Genomic DNA, 19,727 nt, shown 5'->3' with positions numbered 1-19,727 from the left:
GGGCAAGTCACATGTGTAGACAGAGGCTTGTAGCAAAACTGCCAAGCTGGGGGAAGGAGGGGTATTCCCTAACAATCGCCCAGGACTCAGACCCCGCCCCCCAAAGTCCCCTCCCACAATACAAGCCAGACTCAAGCTGGGCGAGAGGCAGCCACAGACCCCACAGCCATGGAAGGTCCTTCTCCAGGGAGAAAGCATGGTGCTAGGCTCATTGTGGACAATCTTTATTGGCAGGTGTTAAAAGTGCAAAATAGTAACAAATCCAGAGGGATGGGAAGGGAGGTGGGGCATACCTCTCCTTTCCCTTGTGAGGACCCTGTAACCAGGCCAGTAGGGTAGGATCACTTGACTGTGGCTACATTGGACCCAGCACCTTCTAGAGAACAAGCTCCCAGGCAGGAGGGCTTCTCACGACGTGGGGGAAGGGAGAAGCACACCGACAGGGGTATGGCTTGTGTCCCACCCCAGGCTGCTTGGTTCCTGCCCACTGCGCACCTAGACAGCTTGGGGTAGGGTGTTAGGGGGCTGAGCTAAACTTATCCCTCTCCAAACCTAGGCATCTGCCTCAGTTTCTGTCCTCCTGGTTAGTGTTCAGCCCGACTCAAAGTGAATGATTCCCATAACTTAACAATATTTTAGCCATTGCATGGGCTGCAGTCCCTTGGAGGCTGCTGGTTTTACTGAGGGCTGGCGCTAGCCAGAATGACCCTTTCTAGGCCACAGAAATCAACCTGAGATGATGGGCCTTGAGGCTACCATCCCAAACATTCTTTGTCTCCTCCTAAACGCGGTTGACCCTCAAGACGAATTTCCCCGGCACCCCACAATTATGCTGCTCCAAAAGGATGGCGCAAATAACCAAAAAAGTCCCTTTATCAAGAACCCCAGCTTGGCCTTCAGTCCGCAGGGGCCCTCCCTCGGGGGAGAAATCTGGTCTGTTCAGTCGGAGGCCCGACCCTGCAGCAGCGCTGGGGCCCCTAGCCCCGGCTGCCTGTCTCTGGCCGGGTCCTCCCCGCCCTCCTGGAGGCCCCACTGCATCCGGGGCGGCCGAGTCCTTGCCGGCCAGGGTCCGAGTCAGTTACAGGGTAGCCAGGTGGGATAGGAGGCGTGGGCTCGGGCCAGCAGAGGCTGCACGGGGGTCACGTAGTAACTGACGGTGGTGGCGGGCACGACCCCGTCGGGGATCGCGGGGCAGCGCCAGGCCAGGGCGGCGGCGGCCGCCGGGCCCTGCTCGGCCAGCGCCTGGAGCGCCAGTGCGGCGATGAGGTCCAGCGTCTGGCGGCGCTCGTGGTTCATGAGACACACGGTGCTCTCGTTGACCACCCGGTGCAGCGTCACCAGGCAGGCGTAGCGGCGTGCCGCGTCGGCCCCGCTGAAGTGGGCCTCGAGGTAGCGCTCCAGCGTGCGCAGCTGCTCCGCCAGGTCAGGGAAGTCGATGAAGAAGCGGGAGCACATATAGCGCTGCAGGGCGCCCACGTCGGTGCTGGGCCGCGGCCGGAAGCCCCGTACCAGCAGGTGGCAGTACTTGAGGAGGCCGCCCCCGCGGATCTCTTCCGGGCTGCGTGTGGCGATGACGCGGTGCCGCAGGTGGTCCAGGGCCTCAGCGAAGTCCCCGTACAGGCTCTCGCCGGTCACCGATGGGTGGAAGGCCTCCGACATGGGCGTGGGCGAGCACTGGCTGAAGAGCAGCAGGGAGTCCAGGAGGATCTGGAACGAGTCGACGCTGAACTCGAACTGGCGCCTGACCGAGTCCACGAACTTGAGCTCCACGTTCTTGCCGCTCTTGTTGGACAGCGAGATGAGGCTCCAGCGGTCCGTGTCGGTGCACACTTTCACCAGCTTCTGCACGTAAGCCTCCTTGAGGGTCAGAGGCGTGATCTTGGCCCTGCTCACGCCGGCCGGCAGGAAGTCCAGCAGGCAGGCCAGCACCACCTCCTTGGTCAGCTGGAAGGACGCCTCGCTGCGCAGGTCCACGCGGAACACCAGATCCAGGTCCTTGTAGCCCAGGCCGCTCTCCGGGTGCAGCACGTGGCTGGCGGCTGAGCCGTGCAGCCGCACGCTGTGCACCCGGAGCCCCTGCTCCTCCAGGCTGCTGCGGACGACCTGCAGGGGGGCCGGCGGGAGGGAGAAGTATCAGCGACCTGGGTTCCAGGGGTTCCGGTAGGGGTTTCCATGCAATAACCACAGTGACATCAACCACTGCTGACCACTTACCTTTGGAAAGTCATTTAATTCTCGAAACCCGTACATCCTAATCTGGAGAGTGGCCCCTTCTGAGGAATGACTCACAATAGCAATAATGATAACACATAGGTGCAAGGAATTTACTAAATGCCAGGTCTTGATCTAGGCACTTTGTACATTAGGATATAAACTCACACAGTTCTTACAGTAACTCTGTGAGGAAGGTACTCTTACTCCCACTCTACAGATGGGGAACTGGAAGCACAGAGGGGCCAAGTAACTTGCCCAAAGTCACACAGCTGGTGAATGCAGAGCTGGGAATTAAACTCAAGAGTTCACGTCTCAACCACTATGCTATTCCACCTCTCTAAAACTGCAACTAAAGCAGTTTTGTGCCAGGCCTGATGCAAACTGCTGAAATGTGTTGGGAATGTAATTGGCAGTTCACGTGCATTACTACCCTTACCCTCACAATAATCCCAATTTTTATGTATTATTATCCCAGTTTACAGATGAGGGACCTGAAGCATAGGGAGGTCATGTCCGAAGTCAGAGAGTAATCAGGCTGAGGCCAGAACCCAGGTCAGTTGAATTCTCAAGTCCGTGCACGCTCTTTTGATTATGACACACTCGTTTATCTTTACAAGGACCCAGTGAAGCAAATATTAGACTCATTTTTTACAGATGAAGAAGCTGAGGCTTCTAGTAATAAAACACTTAAGGTTCAGAGGAGAGGCCATTCAGAAATGGCAGGGCTGGAAGTTAAAACCTAGACTCTTTCTGCTCTTGGAGAGGGGTTTGGGTCAAAATCTCAGGAAGCCTTCTGAGCCAAGTGGGAAGGGAAAGTGAAGTCCCTCAGTCGTGTCTGACTCTTTGCGACCCCGTGGACTGTAGCCTACCAGGCTCCTCCATCCATGGGGTTTTCCCAGGCAAAGGTACTGGAGTGGGTTACCATTTCCTTCTCCAGGGGATCTTCCCGACCCACGGATCAAACCCGGGTCTCCCACATTGCAGGCAGACGCTTTACCGTCTGAGCCACCAGGGAAGCGAGCCAAGTCGGAAGAAGGTAGCAGACCCCATCCGCTGACACAGGAACATGACAGGGAAACCTATGTCATCTCAAATCTGTTCCTCTAGCAGAGGCATCTCCCTGGGCCGAGCACCAGGGAGGGGAGAAGAGAGGAGCTGGGCTGTTTTCTCAGCAGACCAGAGTGCTTCACACACCGAAAGTGACCAGGCAGCATTCCTACCCTGAGCGATTCTGCAACCCCACCTTGCTGCCAAGTCAGCTCCAGGCCCGGCTGCTCTGCTGGCCTCCCAGGGAATTACTGCAAAGAATGCACCTAAGTGCTGAGGAGGCAAGCTGCAGTGGGGCAATCTGAGGCGGGCGGCTCCCTCCAAGAAGCTTCCTGGAGGAGGACCTTGACTAGGAGAAGGTATTATCCCGGCCATCGGGAACCTGGGGGGCCAGGCATTGGGCCTTCTCACCAGAACCTATGAGGGATTAGATCTTTAACATCTCCAGATTACAGATGGGGAAACTGAGGAGTGAATTACCTACACAGGATCACCCAGGGGTGGTTTAGTCACTAAGTCGTGTCTGACTCTTGTGACCTCATAGACTGTAACCTGTCAAGCACCTCTGTCCTTGGGATTTTGGAGCAAGAATGGTGGAGTGGGTTGCCATCACCCAGAGGTGCCTTCAGATTCAGGTATGGCTGATTTCCAATCCTATCCGCTTTCTACCGCATTACCAATCCAGGGTTTGGAAGGAACAGAGACCAGAAACTAGGGCTCTAATCTGCTCTCCATTTCAGAGTTTCAAAGTGAGAGCAACCCTCCAGTCAGTAAAGCCCAGGGCCAGAGTAGCTAGGGAGCAAGAAGGTGGGGGTGGGGGAAGCCTTGGCCAGGCAGATAGGGGAGGCTGGAGGTAAGGGGCCAGCCTGTGGGACTACTTTCCTGCGTTCTGGAAGCTGTGTCCATGTAGGCCAAGGGAAGGACTGGGCCAAAGACCTTGTCCCAAGGACCTGGCAGAGCTGCAGCATAGACCAGCCCCCTCCCCAAGTCCCATTAGAGCTGACTGAGCCTTACTCAGTGCCAGCTCCTGCTCCCAGGCTGATGCCCACCCCAGGGCATGGCACCTGGCCTGGTGAGTAGGTAGGAGTACCCTTGTTAAACCTCCTGCGTCAGGCCATGGGGTTGGCTGTGTCAGCCAGCCAGCGGCTGTTGTCTGGTTCCCAGGTGTGACTACAGCCAACTTGGCACGCAGTCCCCAGATACTGCCACACCCAAGGACTGCAGGGCAGCTTGGAGCCTCCTGAATCAGACTTTCCGGTCATGGACGGGGCAATGGCTGCACCCTCCTTGCTCTCATGCCAAGGCCCTCCCCCAAACCACTCTGCTCCCAGACTGCTGCTAAGACCTGCAGGGAGACCATAGGTGCTGTCAGCCAGCAGGCTTACAAAACTTGAGTCCGGAGCCACCTAATGCAGGCCCTTTGGCTGCAGCTGGAGAGATTAGAGACTAATTCAATCCTCTGAACCCAGAGAGGGCAGAGGACTTGTTTAGGGTCACACAGTCAATAAGTGGCTGAACTTAAGTAGAGTCAGTTCTCCCAGAACTATGTTCAGGGGTGGGGGCCTCCTACAGGAGAGTAGGTTCCTCTAGCCCAGGTACAAGAAGGAATCGTATCTCTAAATGCCCAGATTACTGCTGTAGGCAAAGCTTGTGGGGGGCAGAGAGGGAGAAAGTTTCCAAGTCTTAAACCATGTGACAACTCAGCACAGGTGAGAAGCCCAAAGTCAACAAACCAGCATCTCCCACCACATACACACAAACAGTACCCCCTGCCCCCTCCCCGTACACATACACACACACATCCCAATAGCTTGTGAAGCTGCCAGCTGCAAATTCCTGCCAGAAGATGGACTTTCTTCCCTGTGGAGGCATTTGTACAGGCCAGGTAAAGGACCCTTTGGATTCTGGAAGCAGAAGGGGCAATGGAGGGCAGTTCAACCCATCCCCATTGAAAAAATAGGGACACTGGGCTTCCCAGGGGGCACTACTGGTGAAGAACCCACCTGCCAATGCAGGAGATGTAAGAGATGCAGGTTTGATCCCTGGCTTGGGAAGATTCCCCAGGAAGAGGGCATGGCAACACTCCAGTATTCTTGCTTGGAGAATCCCTTGGACAGAGGAGCCTGGTGGGCTACAGTCCATAGGTTCCATAGAGTCGGACTTTACTGAAGCAGCTTAGCACACACAGGCCCAGCAAAGGGAATTGACAATGGTCCAGGCCCTGAAACTAGATGTCCAACCTTCCAGTCCCACTCTCTAAGTCGCCACTGTCCTCCTCCCCACCACAGCCAGTAGCTCCCTGTTCTGTGTATTTCTGACCCTAGTCTAGGAGACATTGTACTATTATCACATTGTAGAGTCAGCTCCTATTGACCTGCAGTCTTCCCCACCTGGATGGGAGTGGCTGGAGAGCCAGGGGGCTGGGTCTCAGTCACATCTGTGCCCCTGGTGGCCTGAACAGGGCTTGGCACAGAGAACATACCAGTAAAGGCAGTTTGGACCATGCTGACAGGGGCAGGGACTTCCCCTTAGGGCACCCCATGTCCCTGCAGAGGAGAACTGCCACACTGGGCTCATGCCTGGGATTATAGTCCTGGGGATACAGCATTTGGGGCCCCAAGTTTGACCTGTCAAGGAGGAGAAAAACCTCAGCTGGTTCCTAATTGCCCCATGACACCGGGGCAGCCCAGGAATGCCTCGCCACTGATGACTCAACCCTAGGGAATCTGCCCCCACCCCCTCCCATTCCTTGAGAGGGAGGGAGAGGTAATCCCCCAGCAAGCAACCCTCCCCCTCTGTGGAAGCTAAGACAGAAGAGCCAGGGATGGGGGGTGGTCTGCTTTACCTGGCTTGTATGTCTACTTCTCACATTCCTGCTGCCAAGAATATGCAGGAATTGCAGCTAGATTCTCTGGTTTCTTCTAACTGCTAAGACCTACAAATTGAGTCTTGGGAACTTGGGAAGTCTTGGGAAGAAATGGGAAAGTCTTGAACTTGCAGTAACCAGCTCCTGGGAAGGCCAAAGATTCTCTGGGTTTGCTTTTCACCTCTAGGAAATCTTAGGGAGTTCACGGCCCCTTTTGGGGCCTCAGCTTCCTCAGCTATAAAATGGGTACAGTAATTACCATATTATGGTATTTCAGAGCATGACAGTGCCTGGGCTATATAGGTGAAAAAGCAATTTTAGGGTTGCTGAAGGCCAGGTAAAGGGAAGAGGGAGTCTGCGGAAGAGGAAAGGAGTTGCCAGAATTCTCTTCTCCTCAGGAGAGAAATGGGGCTTGGGGCCAGAGACTCAGCCCTTATTTCCAATCTTGGGAAAGGAAAGAAATAGCTAAACTGGACACCTGATGTTGCCCCCCATCCCAGCACGCAGGCATCAGGTTCCTCGTGCTTAATCTCTTCCTGCCACACAACCCCAGTTGAGAGGGAGTCCTAGCTGGAATTTCTCAGCTTTTCTGAGGGGCTCTTGAGCCGTGGGCTGTGCGAGCAGAGGACAGACAGAATCTGCTCCTAGAATCTCGAGAGAGGGAAAGGGTTGAGCATGAGACCTGGGGGTGACGATTTGGAGATGGAAAGAACTATCTCTGGCTCAAGCGTGCAAAGCTACCCACCCAGGGCTGCCTAGCATCTCCTGTCCTTGCAGGCGGGGCTGTTCTTCTTCCCAGACCAGGTCCCTCCCCACTTCCCGCCCCCTCCAGCCATGACCTAGGTGAATGGTCCGAGGGCCATCGGGGCTCTTCAAGGGGCGGGGGACGGGAAAGTCAAGTGGGAAAAGAAGATTATGAGGTGCGGGGGTAGTAGGATGCGGACTCCCCATCAAGGTTGCGTGATTTTGTTACAGCCCTTGTCCTTCCCCGAGCCTTGTTTTCCTAGCTGTCCAGCAAATCGAACAGACTCCGGGAGCCTCCCAGCCACGAGAGCCTCAGGATGGAGACACCCTGTCCCCGCCCAGCGCCTCTCACCTGCACGATCTGCCGGGGCTGCACGCTCAGCGTGGGGAAGTTGCCGCGCCCGTGAATGGGAATCGGCTCGCTCAGGAGCGCATCCAGCCGCTTCACCTGCGGCCAGCTCAACCCGCTCAGGTGCTGTCCGAGGGAGGCCGATGAGGCCTCCAGGTCGGGGCCGCCGCCTGCCGGCGCGGCCTTAGCCACCGCCGCGGCAGCAGTCGTCCCCACCTGTGCAGCCGCCCGGTCCCGGCTCTCCGTTCCGCTCTCCGACGGCATCATTAGCCCAGCCCCGGGGCCCCGACGGCAGAAACCGGGGGGCGATTAAGGGGAGGAGGGCAGGGAGAGCGTCTCGGCCCCGGCCAACGCGGAGGACGCGGGGACCGGACAGCAGCGACGGCGAGGCAAACCCAGGGCACACCTCCGACGGCGACGACCAACCGACCCTAAAGCTTGTCGCCCGGGGCCCAGCGGAGTCTTATAGGCCGCGGGCGACACGCCCATTGGTCCGGGCAGCTATCACCCAGCGGGAACCGCCCCGCCTCTCGACGCGCCTGCCATTGGTCAGCAAAGCTTTGCACGTGAGTCACTGGTCCCCAGGAGGATTCCGATTGGCTGGATAGCACGCCCCTGCCCGCCCTCCTGCTCCGGCTTAATTCCCTCCTTTGGTCCTTAAAGAACTTCTGTTCTCGGTGATTGGCTCGGGCGGAAGGCAAGTCCTGGATTTAAAGGGGCTGCGCCCTCCAGGGGCAGGAGAGAAGAAAGTAACCTGTGAAGTTTGTAGCGGAATTGGACCACTAAGTTTTTTTTATTTTTATTTTTTGCACTGGAAGGAATTTAGAAATCATTGGGCCTGGTCCTAGTCATCCACTATTTTCAGAAGCCCAGAGAGATTGCGCCAATTGTTCAACTTCACACAGTGCTCCTCCTGCTATCAGGCAATCTTCCAGAGTTGAGAAAAGGTGACAAACTTGTACACCGAGGTAGATACTTTGTAATGTACTCTCCTGAGTACACCCCTACCCGGCTAGCGTTAATGTTTTGGTTTGTGCTCCTGCTCAGTCGCTTCAGTCGTGTCCGACTCTTTGCGAGTCTATGAACTGTAGTCCAGGCTCCTCTGTCCATGTGACTCTCCAGGTAAAATATTCAGTGGAGTGGGTTTCCATGCCCTCCACCAGGGGATCTTCCCAACCCAGGGATCGAATCCATGTCTCCCGTGTCTCCTGCTTTGTAGGCGGATTCTTAACCCACTGAGCCACCTGGGAAGCCCATGTTTTGGTTTAGGGATGAGGAAACCTACTCAGAGAAGGGGCTTGACTGTCTCAAGGTCACACAGCAAGTGAGACAGGCCCTGGTGGTGAACCTGTACTACAGAGTCTGTGAGCGCTTGCTCTTTCCACTACACTTGAGCAGACTCGGGGCCTTCACAGGGCTGGACAGTGGAGGGAAGCTGGAACTGGAGTGTTGGTCTTCTGGCAGCATCTTCCTGGGTTGCAGGTAGAAATCCTTCCTGCTGGCCTCTTAGCTTCTCAGGTCCTGTGTGCCCTTGGTCAAGTCCCTAAGTCTCTCTAAGTCAGTTTCCTCATCTGCTCCAGAGAATGGGCTTAATAAATATTTTTTTAATTTGATTTGGTTATTTATAGTTGGCAAAACATATTCATATGTTCTATTGAAATAATACATTTACATGTTTTTCTCTCCATCCCACTTTACAGAGTTTAGTGGGATGAGGTTTATTGTTATTATGTTTAATCTTTTCTTATTTTAAATATAGGTGCTGGTGGCAAAATTCTAGAAATTGAGCTTGATTCATCTCTGCAATATTCTCTCTTTTTAAAAAATATTTATTTATTTGGCTGTGGCATGTGGAATCTTTAGTTGAAGCATGTAGGATCCAGTTGCCCGACCAGAGATTGAACCCAGGCCTTCTGCATTGGGAGTGCAGTCTTAGCCACTGGATCACTAGGGAAGTCCCTGCAGTATTCTCTTTTAAACATCATTCTTCTAACAATTAATTAAATATAATTCTCCTAATACACCCATTCTGTAAGGTAGGCTGGGCAAGAGCAATGTGTCCAATGTACAGAGAAACCAAGACGTAGAAATAGTTATCTACATTCCATGGTCACCAGATTACCTCAGACAGACCTAGGACTAGATCCCAGGAACCTGACTCATACTAGAGCAGCTGTTTCCTCTATCTAGAGGCTTGTGCAAGCAAGATCCTGCCCTTGTCTCTTCTCTCCGTCTTGTCTGGGGTCAGGGTGAGGATCTGCTATTTGCTCCACTCATTGGCTTTGTGACTTGGGACAAGTCTCATGCATGCACCATCCTCAGCTCAGTTGCTTGCTATTTTGTTTTACCTTCTCTTGAAAGATAAGAAATAGATAAGAAACATCCTTCAGCTGAACCCAGGGTCTCCAAACCCTTGACCCATCCCTTCCATGTCCCAGCAGAGGGAGGAAAAGAAGGGAAAGTAACATTTACTGGGTAACCTACTATGCACAGATACTGTAGACACATGACCTCTAATTCCTAAAAATACATCTCAAAATGTGGCATCATTACCCTCAACTTACAGAGGAAGAACCTAACATTTAGAGAGGTCAAGTGACATGCCTAAGGTCCTACAACTACTAATGGGCAGTGTGAGACTTGAATCCAGGTCTCCTGATTCCAAAGTCCTATTGCCCAACTGATCTTCTTAGAAGAGTTGGCACAGATCACAGTCATGCTTGGCACAGCCCTGGTACCACCCTCAGGATCCATTCATCCACTTATTTATTCATTCATCAACCAACTTTGACATATTAAGCACCTCCTGTGTACCAGGTGTTGAGCTAGGCCCTGGGGTATGATAGGCAAGATCCCTGCCCTTCTTGGAATTGTCATTCTAGTGTAGTAAGATCATAGTCAAGTAAGTAAATAAATGAGACATTTCTAATAGTGTTAAGAAGAAAATAGAACAGAGACATGGGAGGGAGAGTAACCATATGTGTGAGTGTGAAAAAGATACCACAAGAGAGGGAAGAGAACCAGAGAGATTCATATACATTATCAGATGGTGCAATCGTGGAAAGCCTCCCTAAGGAAGTGATATTTCCATTGTGTCTACTGGATCCACTTCTGCCCAGTCTCCCCATGCTTGTCCCTGGACAGCCAGGGCAGCAGAGATGGTGGCAAGCCACATATTCCTAGAACTCTGAAGACTCGAGCTGACAGGCTCTTTGACAATCATTTTGTTTACTCTCTTCCCACTTTGTAGATGTGGAAACTGGGGTGCAGATAGGATTTACCCCAAGGAGACTGGTAAGGGCTGGAACTACTCACGATAGGGTCTTGTGAGGGTGGGCTGGTGCTGCGCCCACTCTGTACCCTGGAATTAAGTTCTCTAAAGAAGAGAACTTAAAGAGGTCTCTTTTCCTCTCCCCTTCCTTCTGTCTGGGCTAGGAGGAGCAATTGGCAAATTCAGGGGCTCTGAGTCACCGTTTTGTTGACACTTCTATTTCCAAAGCTAATTGGTCCAATGTTTGACCAATCACAGGACCTCAAGGTCAGTGCTGGGGTGGGGGTGTGACTTGGGGATGCGGGAAGAGGAGAGAGAGCAGGGGTAATCTCATAGGGTTTCATTTTCACCAAGATCAACTTTTAATTGTCCCAGTGAATGGAGGGGAATGATGGCTAAAGTACATCCTGAAGAGTCCAACTGTCTTTCAAATTTTATATAGAAGCCTTTCCCTCTCATACAAATTTCCTGTCTTAATCCTGACTTCAACTGATTTTAAAAGAGAACTTACTATGTATGATAATTGAGTCACAGTGACACACATACTAAGTCATTTATCCTATCTGGGCCTCAGTTTGCTATTCTGTAAAATGGGAGAGAAATAAGAGTCAGGCTCTTCCACTCACACCTTCTATGCTCTGAGACGATGGGAAAGGAGAAGGGGTCCTGGGAGAGTCTTGGTCCCTACATCGGCCCCTCCTCAGCTCTGAGACTCAAGACAGGAACATCCTGGGATCCGCCCACATTACAGTGCACGCTGTGCCTAAAACCACACCAGGCACTTTCTGCACAGCTCATTCAATTTTCAGAACATAATCTTTTGACACAGGAGTGATCTCTCACTTTGCATCAGAGAAAACTGAGGCTCAGAGAAGCTGATTAACTTGAGTATGACCCCCATGAGAGAGGGTGGGCAAGAGGGGCTTCATACTCAGGTCTGGCTGAATCCCAAGCCCATGTGCTACCCAGGGCCCTGCCTCTGAGGATGAATTGGTTTGTTCAGTGACACACAGATGACCCTCCCCTACGGAGAACACCCATTCCCTCCTCCCATGGTTCTTGTCCTCCACCCTGCCTCAGCCCCTCATGGCCAAGATAATTTCCCAGACCTTGTTATTACTCATAATTGTGCCCCTACCCTGTGTAATTTCATTATCAAGTATCCCATCCTCCTGACACCACCTCCTGTCTTTTCTGCTCACTCCCTCTGGAACCCCGACTCCATCGATTCCAGACCCACCAGGACCTTCAGTCCATTGATCTTCCCACCTTTCCCCCTACTGCTCCTCACCTCCCTCATGTCCTGACTTTCCTCCTTCACCAGCTTAGATTCCATGGACCGTCATTATAATGACTTCCTTGCATACGCCCTCAACCCCCTTGCTCCTTTCGTATTAAATTGCACTCACCTGGCAAAACCACACCCTGGTTAATCCAAAACCACAACCCTGCACTTGCACCCACACAGTTGACAGAAGTTGGAGAAAGACACACAGCTGTGATGATTGGTTTCACTTTAATGTCAGCCTCGCTCTCCTCCAGGGGCCCCTTAGCCCTGTCTTGAAATCCTACCCTATGACCCAGCCTGGTCACTCTCTCACACTCCTATAGACAATTTCTTTCTTTTTTTTTAAGCAGAATTATGTATTGATTTGGTTGCACTGGGTCTTGGCTGTGGTGAGTGGGCTTCAGTAGTTGTAGCACGTGGGCTTAGTTTCCCCTGATCTTAGTTACTTGACCAAGGCTTGAACCCATATCCCCTACACTGCAAAGCAGATTCTTAACCACTGGACCATCAGGCAAGTCCCCCTATAAACAATGTCTTACTTCTCCTCAGTCCCTGGTAGCTCTTCCCCCAACTCTCCCTCAGCTCTTGACCTTGCTTCCTACGTCACTGAGAAAACAGAAGTGATCAAAGGACAGTTCCCGCAAACTCTCAACACCTCTTCTACCCAAACCCTGAGTCTGTGCTGAATTTTGTCGCTCCCTCCTGCTACTTTGGATGAACCCTAGTTGCCCCCCTCTGTGCTTCCCCTCCTCTCACACACTGGATTCCCTGCCTCTCACTCACTCAAGGACTTCACTTGGGCCATTTCCCCCTCTCTCCTGGATCATTCCAATCAGCAGGGAAACATAACTTCTTGCATCTCAGAAAAAACCCATAACAAAACCATGAAGTCTCGCTTGACCTCACGTCTGCCTCTTCTCTATCCTATTTCTCTATACAGATCTTCCTTGACTTATGAGGGAGTTACATTCCATAAACCCATGGTAATCTGAAAATATCCTAAGTTGAAAATGCATTTAATACATGTAATGTGCTAAACATCATAGCTTAGCCTAGCCTACCTTAAATGTGCTCAGAACACTAGCATTAGCCTGCAGTTAGGCAAAAGCATCTAATACAAAGCCTATTTAATAGATGAATATCTCATGTAATTGTTTAAAAAATTTTTTTGGCTGCTCTGCACACAGTATGTAGAATCTTAGTTCCCCAACCAGGGATCGAACTCATACCCCCTGCATTGGAGGTGCAGAATCTTAACCACTGCACTGCCAGGGAAGTCCCCTATCTCGTGTAATGTATTGAATCCTGTACTTAAAGTGAAAGAATGGCTTAAGTGTATTGGTTGTTTCCCCTCCATGTGATGTGATAGGGTGGTTCACTGGGGGCTGCAGCTTGTTGCCACTTGAGATGCATCTTGAGAGAGTACTGGGTTGAATATCACTAGCTTAGGAGAAGATCAAAATTCAAGTATATTTCCTACTGAGTGAGTATTGCTTTTGTACCACCGTAAGATGGCTAAGAGGGTAAAGCGCCTGCCTGCAATGCGGGAGACCTGGGCTCGATCCTTGGTCAGGAAGATCCCCTGAGAAGGAAATGGCAACCCACTCTAGTATTCTTACCTGGAAAATCCCATGGACGGAGAAGCCTGGTAGTCTACAGTCCATGGGGTCACAAAGAGTCGGACATGACTGAGCGGCTTCACTTTCACTTTCAAAGTTGAAAAATTGTACGTCGAACCATTATAAGTTGAACCATTATAAATCGAACCACTGTAAGTAGAGCACCATCTGTATAGTAAAACTCCTTGAAAATGTTCATACTTGCTGCCATCACTTGTTCTGTTCTCTTTTGAACACACCTGAGTCAGGCTTTTGTTCTGTTCTCTTTTGAACACACCTGAGTCAGGCTATTGTCCCCACCACTAGAGCAAAACTGCTTTTGTCGAGGTCACTTGTCACCTTCACATTGGTAAATCCAATCATCAAGTTTTTTCGAAAATAGCTTTATCCAGATATAATTCAACTAACATATACTTCTCACATATAAAGGCTCTAGGCACTCGGGCTTAGTAGTTGTGGTGCATGGGTTTTTGTTGCTCTGCGGCATATGGAATCTTCCCAGATCAGGTGTTGAACCTGTGTCCCTTGCATTGACAGGCAGATTCTTAACCAATGGACCACCCAGGAAGTCCTGTCAATTCTTAAGCCTCGTATTTTCCTAGATCTATAAATTGCATGTGACACAGCTAGTCATTCCCTCCTCTTTGAAACACTTTCTTCACTTGGCTTTTAAGAGATCTTACTGTCCTGAGTTTTCTGTTTCACTGACTACTGTTTTGTGGTTTCCTCCTCATCCCCTCAACCACTAAACAATGAAGTGCCCAGGACTCATTCCCTGGTCCTCTTAGCTTTTTTTGTCTACACTCACTCCCTTGGTGATCTCATTCAGTTTCACGCCTTAAATACCATTTCTGTGCTGGTAGGCCCCAGGCTTATACATTCCAGCCCAGAGCTCTCTTCTGACCTCTATAGTCATTTGTTTAATTTTATACAACATCTCTCCGTGTCTCTTTATGTTCCTCAAATTTTGCACGTCAAAAACTGAATTGTTGAATTGAATTGCTCCTCCCACAACAAATGGCAACTTCCAGTTCTTGGGCTGAACATCTGAAGCCATTTCATATTCTTTTTTTTCCTCTCCCATCCCACATCTAATGGGTCAGCAAGTCCTGTGGGTTCTACCTTCAAAATATGGGTCAGACTCTGACCCCATCTCGCCCCTCACCCAGCTTGCTGCCACCTCTGTAGCCATCGCCCCCGCTCCTGGATTATTGGAGCCTCCCTGCTGGCCCCTCCTGCTATTGCACTTGTCACTGACTGTGGTTTCAACGCAGCAGCCAGAGTGATCTTTTTCAAACATAAGTCAGATCATGTGTTTTAATGCCTCCGTCTCACTTGGGGTAAAAGCCAGAGTCCTTCCACTTCGCACAAGGCTCCATGGGACACCCCACCCCCATCTCCTCCCCCTCTGCCCTCCATCATCTGTTGGGGGTACACTGATCTTCTTGAAGCCAGAGCTCTCCCACCTCAGAGCCTTTGTAATTGCTTTCATCTGCCCTACACACTTGTTCCCTCTTAGCCACATGGCTTCTTCCCAGTTCTTCCAGGTCTTTTTCTCCATGAGGCCTCTCTAACGACCCAATTAGAATGGCAACCTTGGGACTTCCCTGGTGGTCCAGTGGTTAATAATCTGCCTGCCAATGCAGGGGACATGGGGTTCAATCCTTGGTTGTGAAGATCCCACTGCGATGAGAAGCTCCTGCACTGCAACTAGACAGTAGCCCCCGCTTGCCACACTAGAGAAAGCCCAGGTGCAGCAATGAAGGCCCAGCACAGCCAAAAGTAGATGAAATTTTTTTAAAACTTAAAAAATAATAAATGGCAACCTTCCCTCCCCGCTCTCTCCTCTGCTTTATTGTTTCCATAGCACCCAGCACCATCTACACATCATGCTGTGTGTCTACCTGTGTATTTGGTGCCTCTTTGTCTGTTGGAACAGAAGAGACAGGAGGGCAGAGAGTTTGTTTTCTGGGTATCCCAGCTCCTGGAGTCTATAAATATTCATGGGACAAATGAGGGATGCTTGAGGGAAGGAGGAAAAAAGCACTCTTCTAGAACCAGGGCATGGTGCAGTGTAGCTTCAGGCAGATCTCTGAGGTGGGCCTTTGAATGGAGTCCTCCTCAAGGTCACGGAAAATCTGTTTCTGTTTTCCAGCCAAGGAAGCCCAGTTTCGGAGAAGTCAAAAGCTTGAGCTCCTGTTCCAGCTTGGCCTCTTATTGGCTGTGTGCTCTGGGTGCAAACCACTCCCTTTTGCTGAGCCTCAGTTTTCTCATCTCCTCGGTTCGGTTCAGTTCAGTTCAGTTCAGTTGCTCAGTCATGTCTAACTCTTTGCAACCCCGTGGACTGCAGCATGCCAGGCCTCCCTGTCTATTACCAGCTTGCTCAAACTCATGTCCATCGAGTTGGTGATGCCATCCAAGCATCTCATCCTCTGTTGTCCCCTTCTCCTCCTGCCTTCAATCTTTCCCAGCATCAGGGTCTTTTCCAACGAGTCAGTTCTTCGCATCAGGTGGCCAAAGTATTGGAGTTTCAGCTTCAGCATCAGTCCTTCCAGTGAACACCCAGGACTGATCTCCTTTAGGATGGACTGGTTGGATCTCCTTGCAGTCCAAGGGACTCTCAAGAGTCTTCTCCAACACCACAGTTCAAAAGCATCAATTCTTCGGCGCTCAGCTTTCTTTATAGTCCAACTCTCACACCCATACATGACTACTGGAAAAACCATAGCTTTGACTAGACAGACATTTTTTCATCAAAGTAATGTCTCTGCTTTTTAATATGCTGCCTAGGTTGGCCATAGTTTTTCTTCCAAGGAGTAAGCATCTTCTAATTTCATGGCTGCAGTCACCATCTGCAATGATTTTGGAGCCCAAGAAAATAAAGTCTCTCACTGTTTCCATTGTTTCCCCATCTATTTGCCATGAAGTGATGGGACCAGAAGTCCCATCAGAATATATGAAGTGAGTAATACCTCATCTGCTCAGTGGGGTATTATGACCAGGTCTCTGGACTGGCATAAAAGATCCAGTGCAGGAGGGATCCTGGCTTGTAGTCAGCACTCAGTGCATGCTGGCTCTCCGTAGAAAGAGTTCTAATTTGGAGCAAGGTTCAGACAGGTGTGGGTTTTTTGAAAGTGGGGGTGAGGAGGAAGGCAGAAGAGAGAGTGAGACAACAGAGGCAGAGGAGGCTCTGGGAGCAAAAGAAGAGCCTGAGGGCTGGACCCTGAAGGACCGGGATACACACCAGAAGATAGCTGTGAGCAGGGCACTCTCAGGCCTCACATCCCTCAGGTATCAGGCAGCTCACAAAGCCCCTCCTTGTCCCCAAGCTCATTTGAGCCTGTCCAGCCCCTTGGGGAGGCAGGCAGACATGACTAATGATTGTGCTTAGTCACTTCAGTTGTGTCCGACTCTTGGTGACCCCATGGACTGTAGCCTGCTAGGCTCCTCTGTCCATGGGATTCTCCAGGCAAGAATACTGAAGTGGATTACCATTTCCTAATCTAGGGCATCTTCCCGACCCAGGGACCAAATCCATATTTCTTATGTCTCCTGCACTGGCAGGTGAATTCTTTACCACTAGTGCTACCTGGGAATCCTTGACTGATGACTTTATGCCCATTTCACGGGTGAGGAAACTGAGGTTCGGGAGGCAGCAATATATATCTGTCTCATCTACCCCGCCAGAAGTTAAGGTCCTCAGGTTCAAGGCCTGCCTACTCCCATTTCTGTCTCCTTGGGGCTGACACTGCAGACTAAAAATAGGAGTGGGTATTCATCGGTGGGTTTCCAGCCCCGGCAGACCCCACACCCTCTTTTATAATAAGTTTCTGGCAATATTGGGCTTCCCTGGTGGTTCAGATGGTAAAGAATCCTCCTGCAGTGCGGGAGACCTGGATTCGATCCCTAGGCTGGGAAGATCCCCTGGACAAGGGACTGGCTATCCACTCCAGTACTCTGGCCGGGAGAAGTCCATGGACAGAGGAGCCTGGCAGGCTACAGTCCATGGGGTCACAGAGTCAGACACGACTGTGTGACTTTCACTTCTGGCAATATTGCTTTCCTGTAATGGAATGGAATTCACAGATAAAATATCCTATTCACATACTCCTATTTTTGTTAAAAAAAAAAAATCAAGGTAATGCCCTAACTGACACATAAAGAAGAAATGAAAAGAAGTTCATGGGTTTTTTCCCCCTCATCATTTAATTATTAGTTGCTATATAATTGACATAAAACATTTAAGTTTCAGATGTATAACATGATTTGATATTTGTATACACTGAAATGATTCCCACAATATCTAGCTAACATCTAGTTACATTTTTTTTCTTGTGTTGAGAACTTGTAAGATCCACTCGCAGAAACTTTTGAATTACCATACAGCATTATTATTTTTAGTCACCATGCAGTACACCCGTGAGTTATTTATTGTATTAACTGGAAATGTATAGACATTTATTTATTTGCCTTGTAGATACACAGGCCGGCCGACACTTGCAAAACAGGGCTTCTCAAAAGGAAATGTGCATAGGAGTTAACCGGAGATCTTGTTAAAGTGCAGATTCTGAACAGCAGGTCTGGGGAAGGACCTGAGAACCTGCAGCTCTAAACAGCTCCCAGGTGCTGCCCAGCCGCTGCTCCGCGGGCGCGCTGGCGGCAGAAGAAATGCCTTCGGTTCCCTGGGCCCGCGCATTGCACCCGCCTTCCCAGCGAAGCCTCCGCCCAGAGCCGCCTCCTCCCCAGTCCCGAGCAAGGTGCAGCCCCGTCGAGACGGCCCGGAACAAACGCTACCCAGGTAAGCGCCCGCCCTGCCGCCAAGCCTCATTCCTGGCACCCACGTAGCTGGGTGCCCGCTGCCGAGACAGCAATTCCCACGGGAGGAGCCCGCCGCGGGGTTCTGGCCGCTGGGGAGGGCGGGGCGGCCCGGGAATTGACGTCTGAAGGGGCGGGGTCTTTGACTCCCACATCCAGTCCGCCCCACCCTGTGTCCTGACGGCGCGCAACTTGGGCCAGTAAATCCCAGTGCACGGTCTTCTTACCCCGAGCGCCCTCCCATCCCTCTGTCTCCCGCTCCTCCCTCCTTCCTTTGCCCTCCGTCTGGCCTAGACCCCTGTCATGGGGAGCCCAGATGAATCCAGAGGTTCTCTATCCTGAGAAACTCTCAGTCCGGAGGCCAGCAGACAGGCAAAGCGACATCTTTCACCTTTAAGCGGTGTTCTGTCCAAGGAGGTATGTGGGAGGGAACTCATTGCCAACCTTGTGGGTGCCAATCAGAGAAGGCTTCCTGGAGGAGGCAGGAGCCCAGCAGGGTGTGATGACTGTGGAGGGCTGCTTTAGACAGCCCTCTCTCCCAGAGTCCCCACCTGGCCAGGGTGCTGACTTGGGGCACCAGCTGGGGCTTTGCTGCTGCAAGGATTCCAGAGGACCCCATTTTAGGGGCCAGGGAAGAGGAAAGAAGAGGCCTGGGTTTGAAGCCCAGCTTTGCTGCTGGCTTACTGTGTGCCTCCCGAGGCAAGCCCTTTTCCTGTCTGGGCCACCATAAAGGGACGGGACCTGAGGATCCCCAAAGCCAGTCCGGTTCTGAACCCTGCAGTCCCTTCTTGGCCAGTGAGGAAAATTTGTCATCTCTAAGGTGGGGAGGCAGGGAGGCCAGGCAGCTGGCTTATGCAGGGCTGGAGCCGGCTTTGGGCAGTGGAGTGGGTTCCAGAGAGACTGAGGAGGTCTCCCACCTGAGAGCCTGGCCAGACTGATCCACTTTCTGGGCTCTGCTGGAAGGCCAAGCATTCACCCATGACAACAGGAATGCCAAATGCCCCTCCCTCCCAGGACAACTGCACCACACCTTAAAAGCACTTTTTTTTTTTTAATATTTTTTTTAAGTGACACACTGCTTTATTTATTTATTTTTGACTGTGCTAGGTCTTGGTTGCTGCACGGGTGCTTTCTCTAGTTGCAGAGAGTGGGGGCTATTCTCATGTTGCTGTGTGTGGACTTCTATTGTGGAGCACAGGCTCTAGGCACGTGGGCTTTGGTAGCTGCAGCATTTGGGCTCAGTAGTTGTGGCGCATGGGCTCAGTGGCTCCTCAGCATGTGGAATCTTCCCAGACCAGGGATCGAACCCATGTTTCTTGCATTGGCAGACAGATTCTTATCCACTGAGTCACCAGGGAAGTCCCAAAGCAATTTTCTTGCTTCCATCTCATTTGATCCTCAGAAACTTGGTGTTACTGCCATTTGACAGATGAGAAAACTGAGGTTCAGAGAAGCCAAGTTACTAGAGCAAGGAATCAGAACAACTAAGAAGACATCCCAGGACTTGAACCCAG

At 51.3% G+C, this 19,727-nt stretch overlaps 1 protein-coding gene and 1 long non-coding RNA gene across 2 annotated transcripts in view; one reads left to right on the top strand and one right to left on the bottom strand.

The window, feature by feature from the left end:
• Positions 1-208: 208 nt before the first annotated feature.
• Positions 209-7,653, bottom strand: TENT5B (terminal nucleotidyltransferase 5B). Its single transcript, XM_081586438.1, has 2 exons — positions 7,224-7,653; positions 209-2,103 (listed from the first exon to the last, which is right to left on the bottom strand). Exons 1-2 carry the CDS (start codon positions 7,485-7,487, stop codon positions 1,075-1,077), a joined length of 1,293 nt encoding a protein of 430 aa, XP_081442564.1. The 5' UTR covers positions 7,488-7,653; the 3' UTR covers positions 209-1,074.
• LOC145543771 (uncharacterized) overlaps positions 6,958-19,727 on the top strand; it is a 41,663-nt gene continuing 28,893 nt past the window's right edge. Inside the window, exons 1-2 of the long non-coding RNA XR_014081037.1 lie at positions 6,958-7,786; positions 17,876-18,196. This is a non-coding gene — a long non-coding RNA (uncharacterized LOC145543771). The remainder of the gene's footprint in view (positions 7,787-17,875; positions 18,197-19,727) is intronic.

The sequence above is a fragment of the Giraffa tippelskirchi genome, chromosome 3, assembly GCF_054371585.1.
Source record: "Giraffa tippelskirchi isolate mGirTip1 chromosome 3, T2T-mGirTip1v1.2.pri, whole genome shotgun sequence".
NCBI lineage: Eukaryota > Metazoa > Chordata > Mammalia > Artiodactyla > Giraffidae > Giraffa > Giraffa tippelskirchi.
The sequence above is the reverse complement of the archived record's forward strand: the minus strand, read 5'-3'. Positions and strand labels throughout refer to the sequence as shown.

Excerpts from the sequence above, each read along its gene's own strand:
- TENT5B (XM_081586438.1), bottom strand. The coding sequence starts at position 7,487 with ATGATGCCGTCGGAGAGCGGAACGGAGAGCCGGGACCGGGCGGCTGCA. Across the intron at positions 2,104-7,223 it reads AGCCCCGGCAGATCGTGCAG|GTCGTCCGCAGCAGCCTGGA; the intron begins GTGAGAGGCGCT and ends GCCCCCCTGCAG.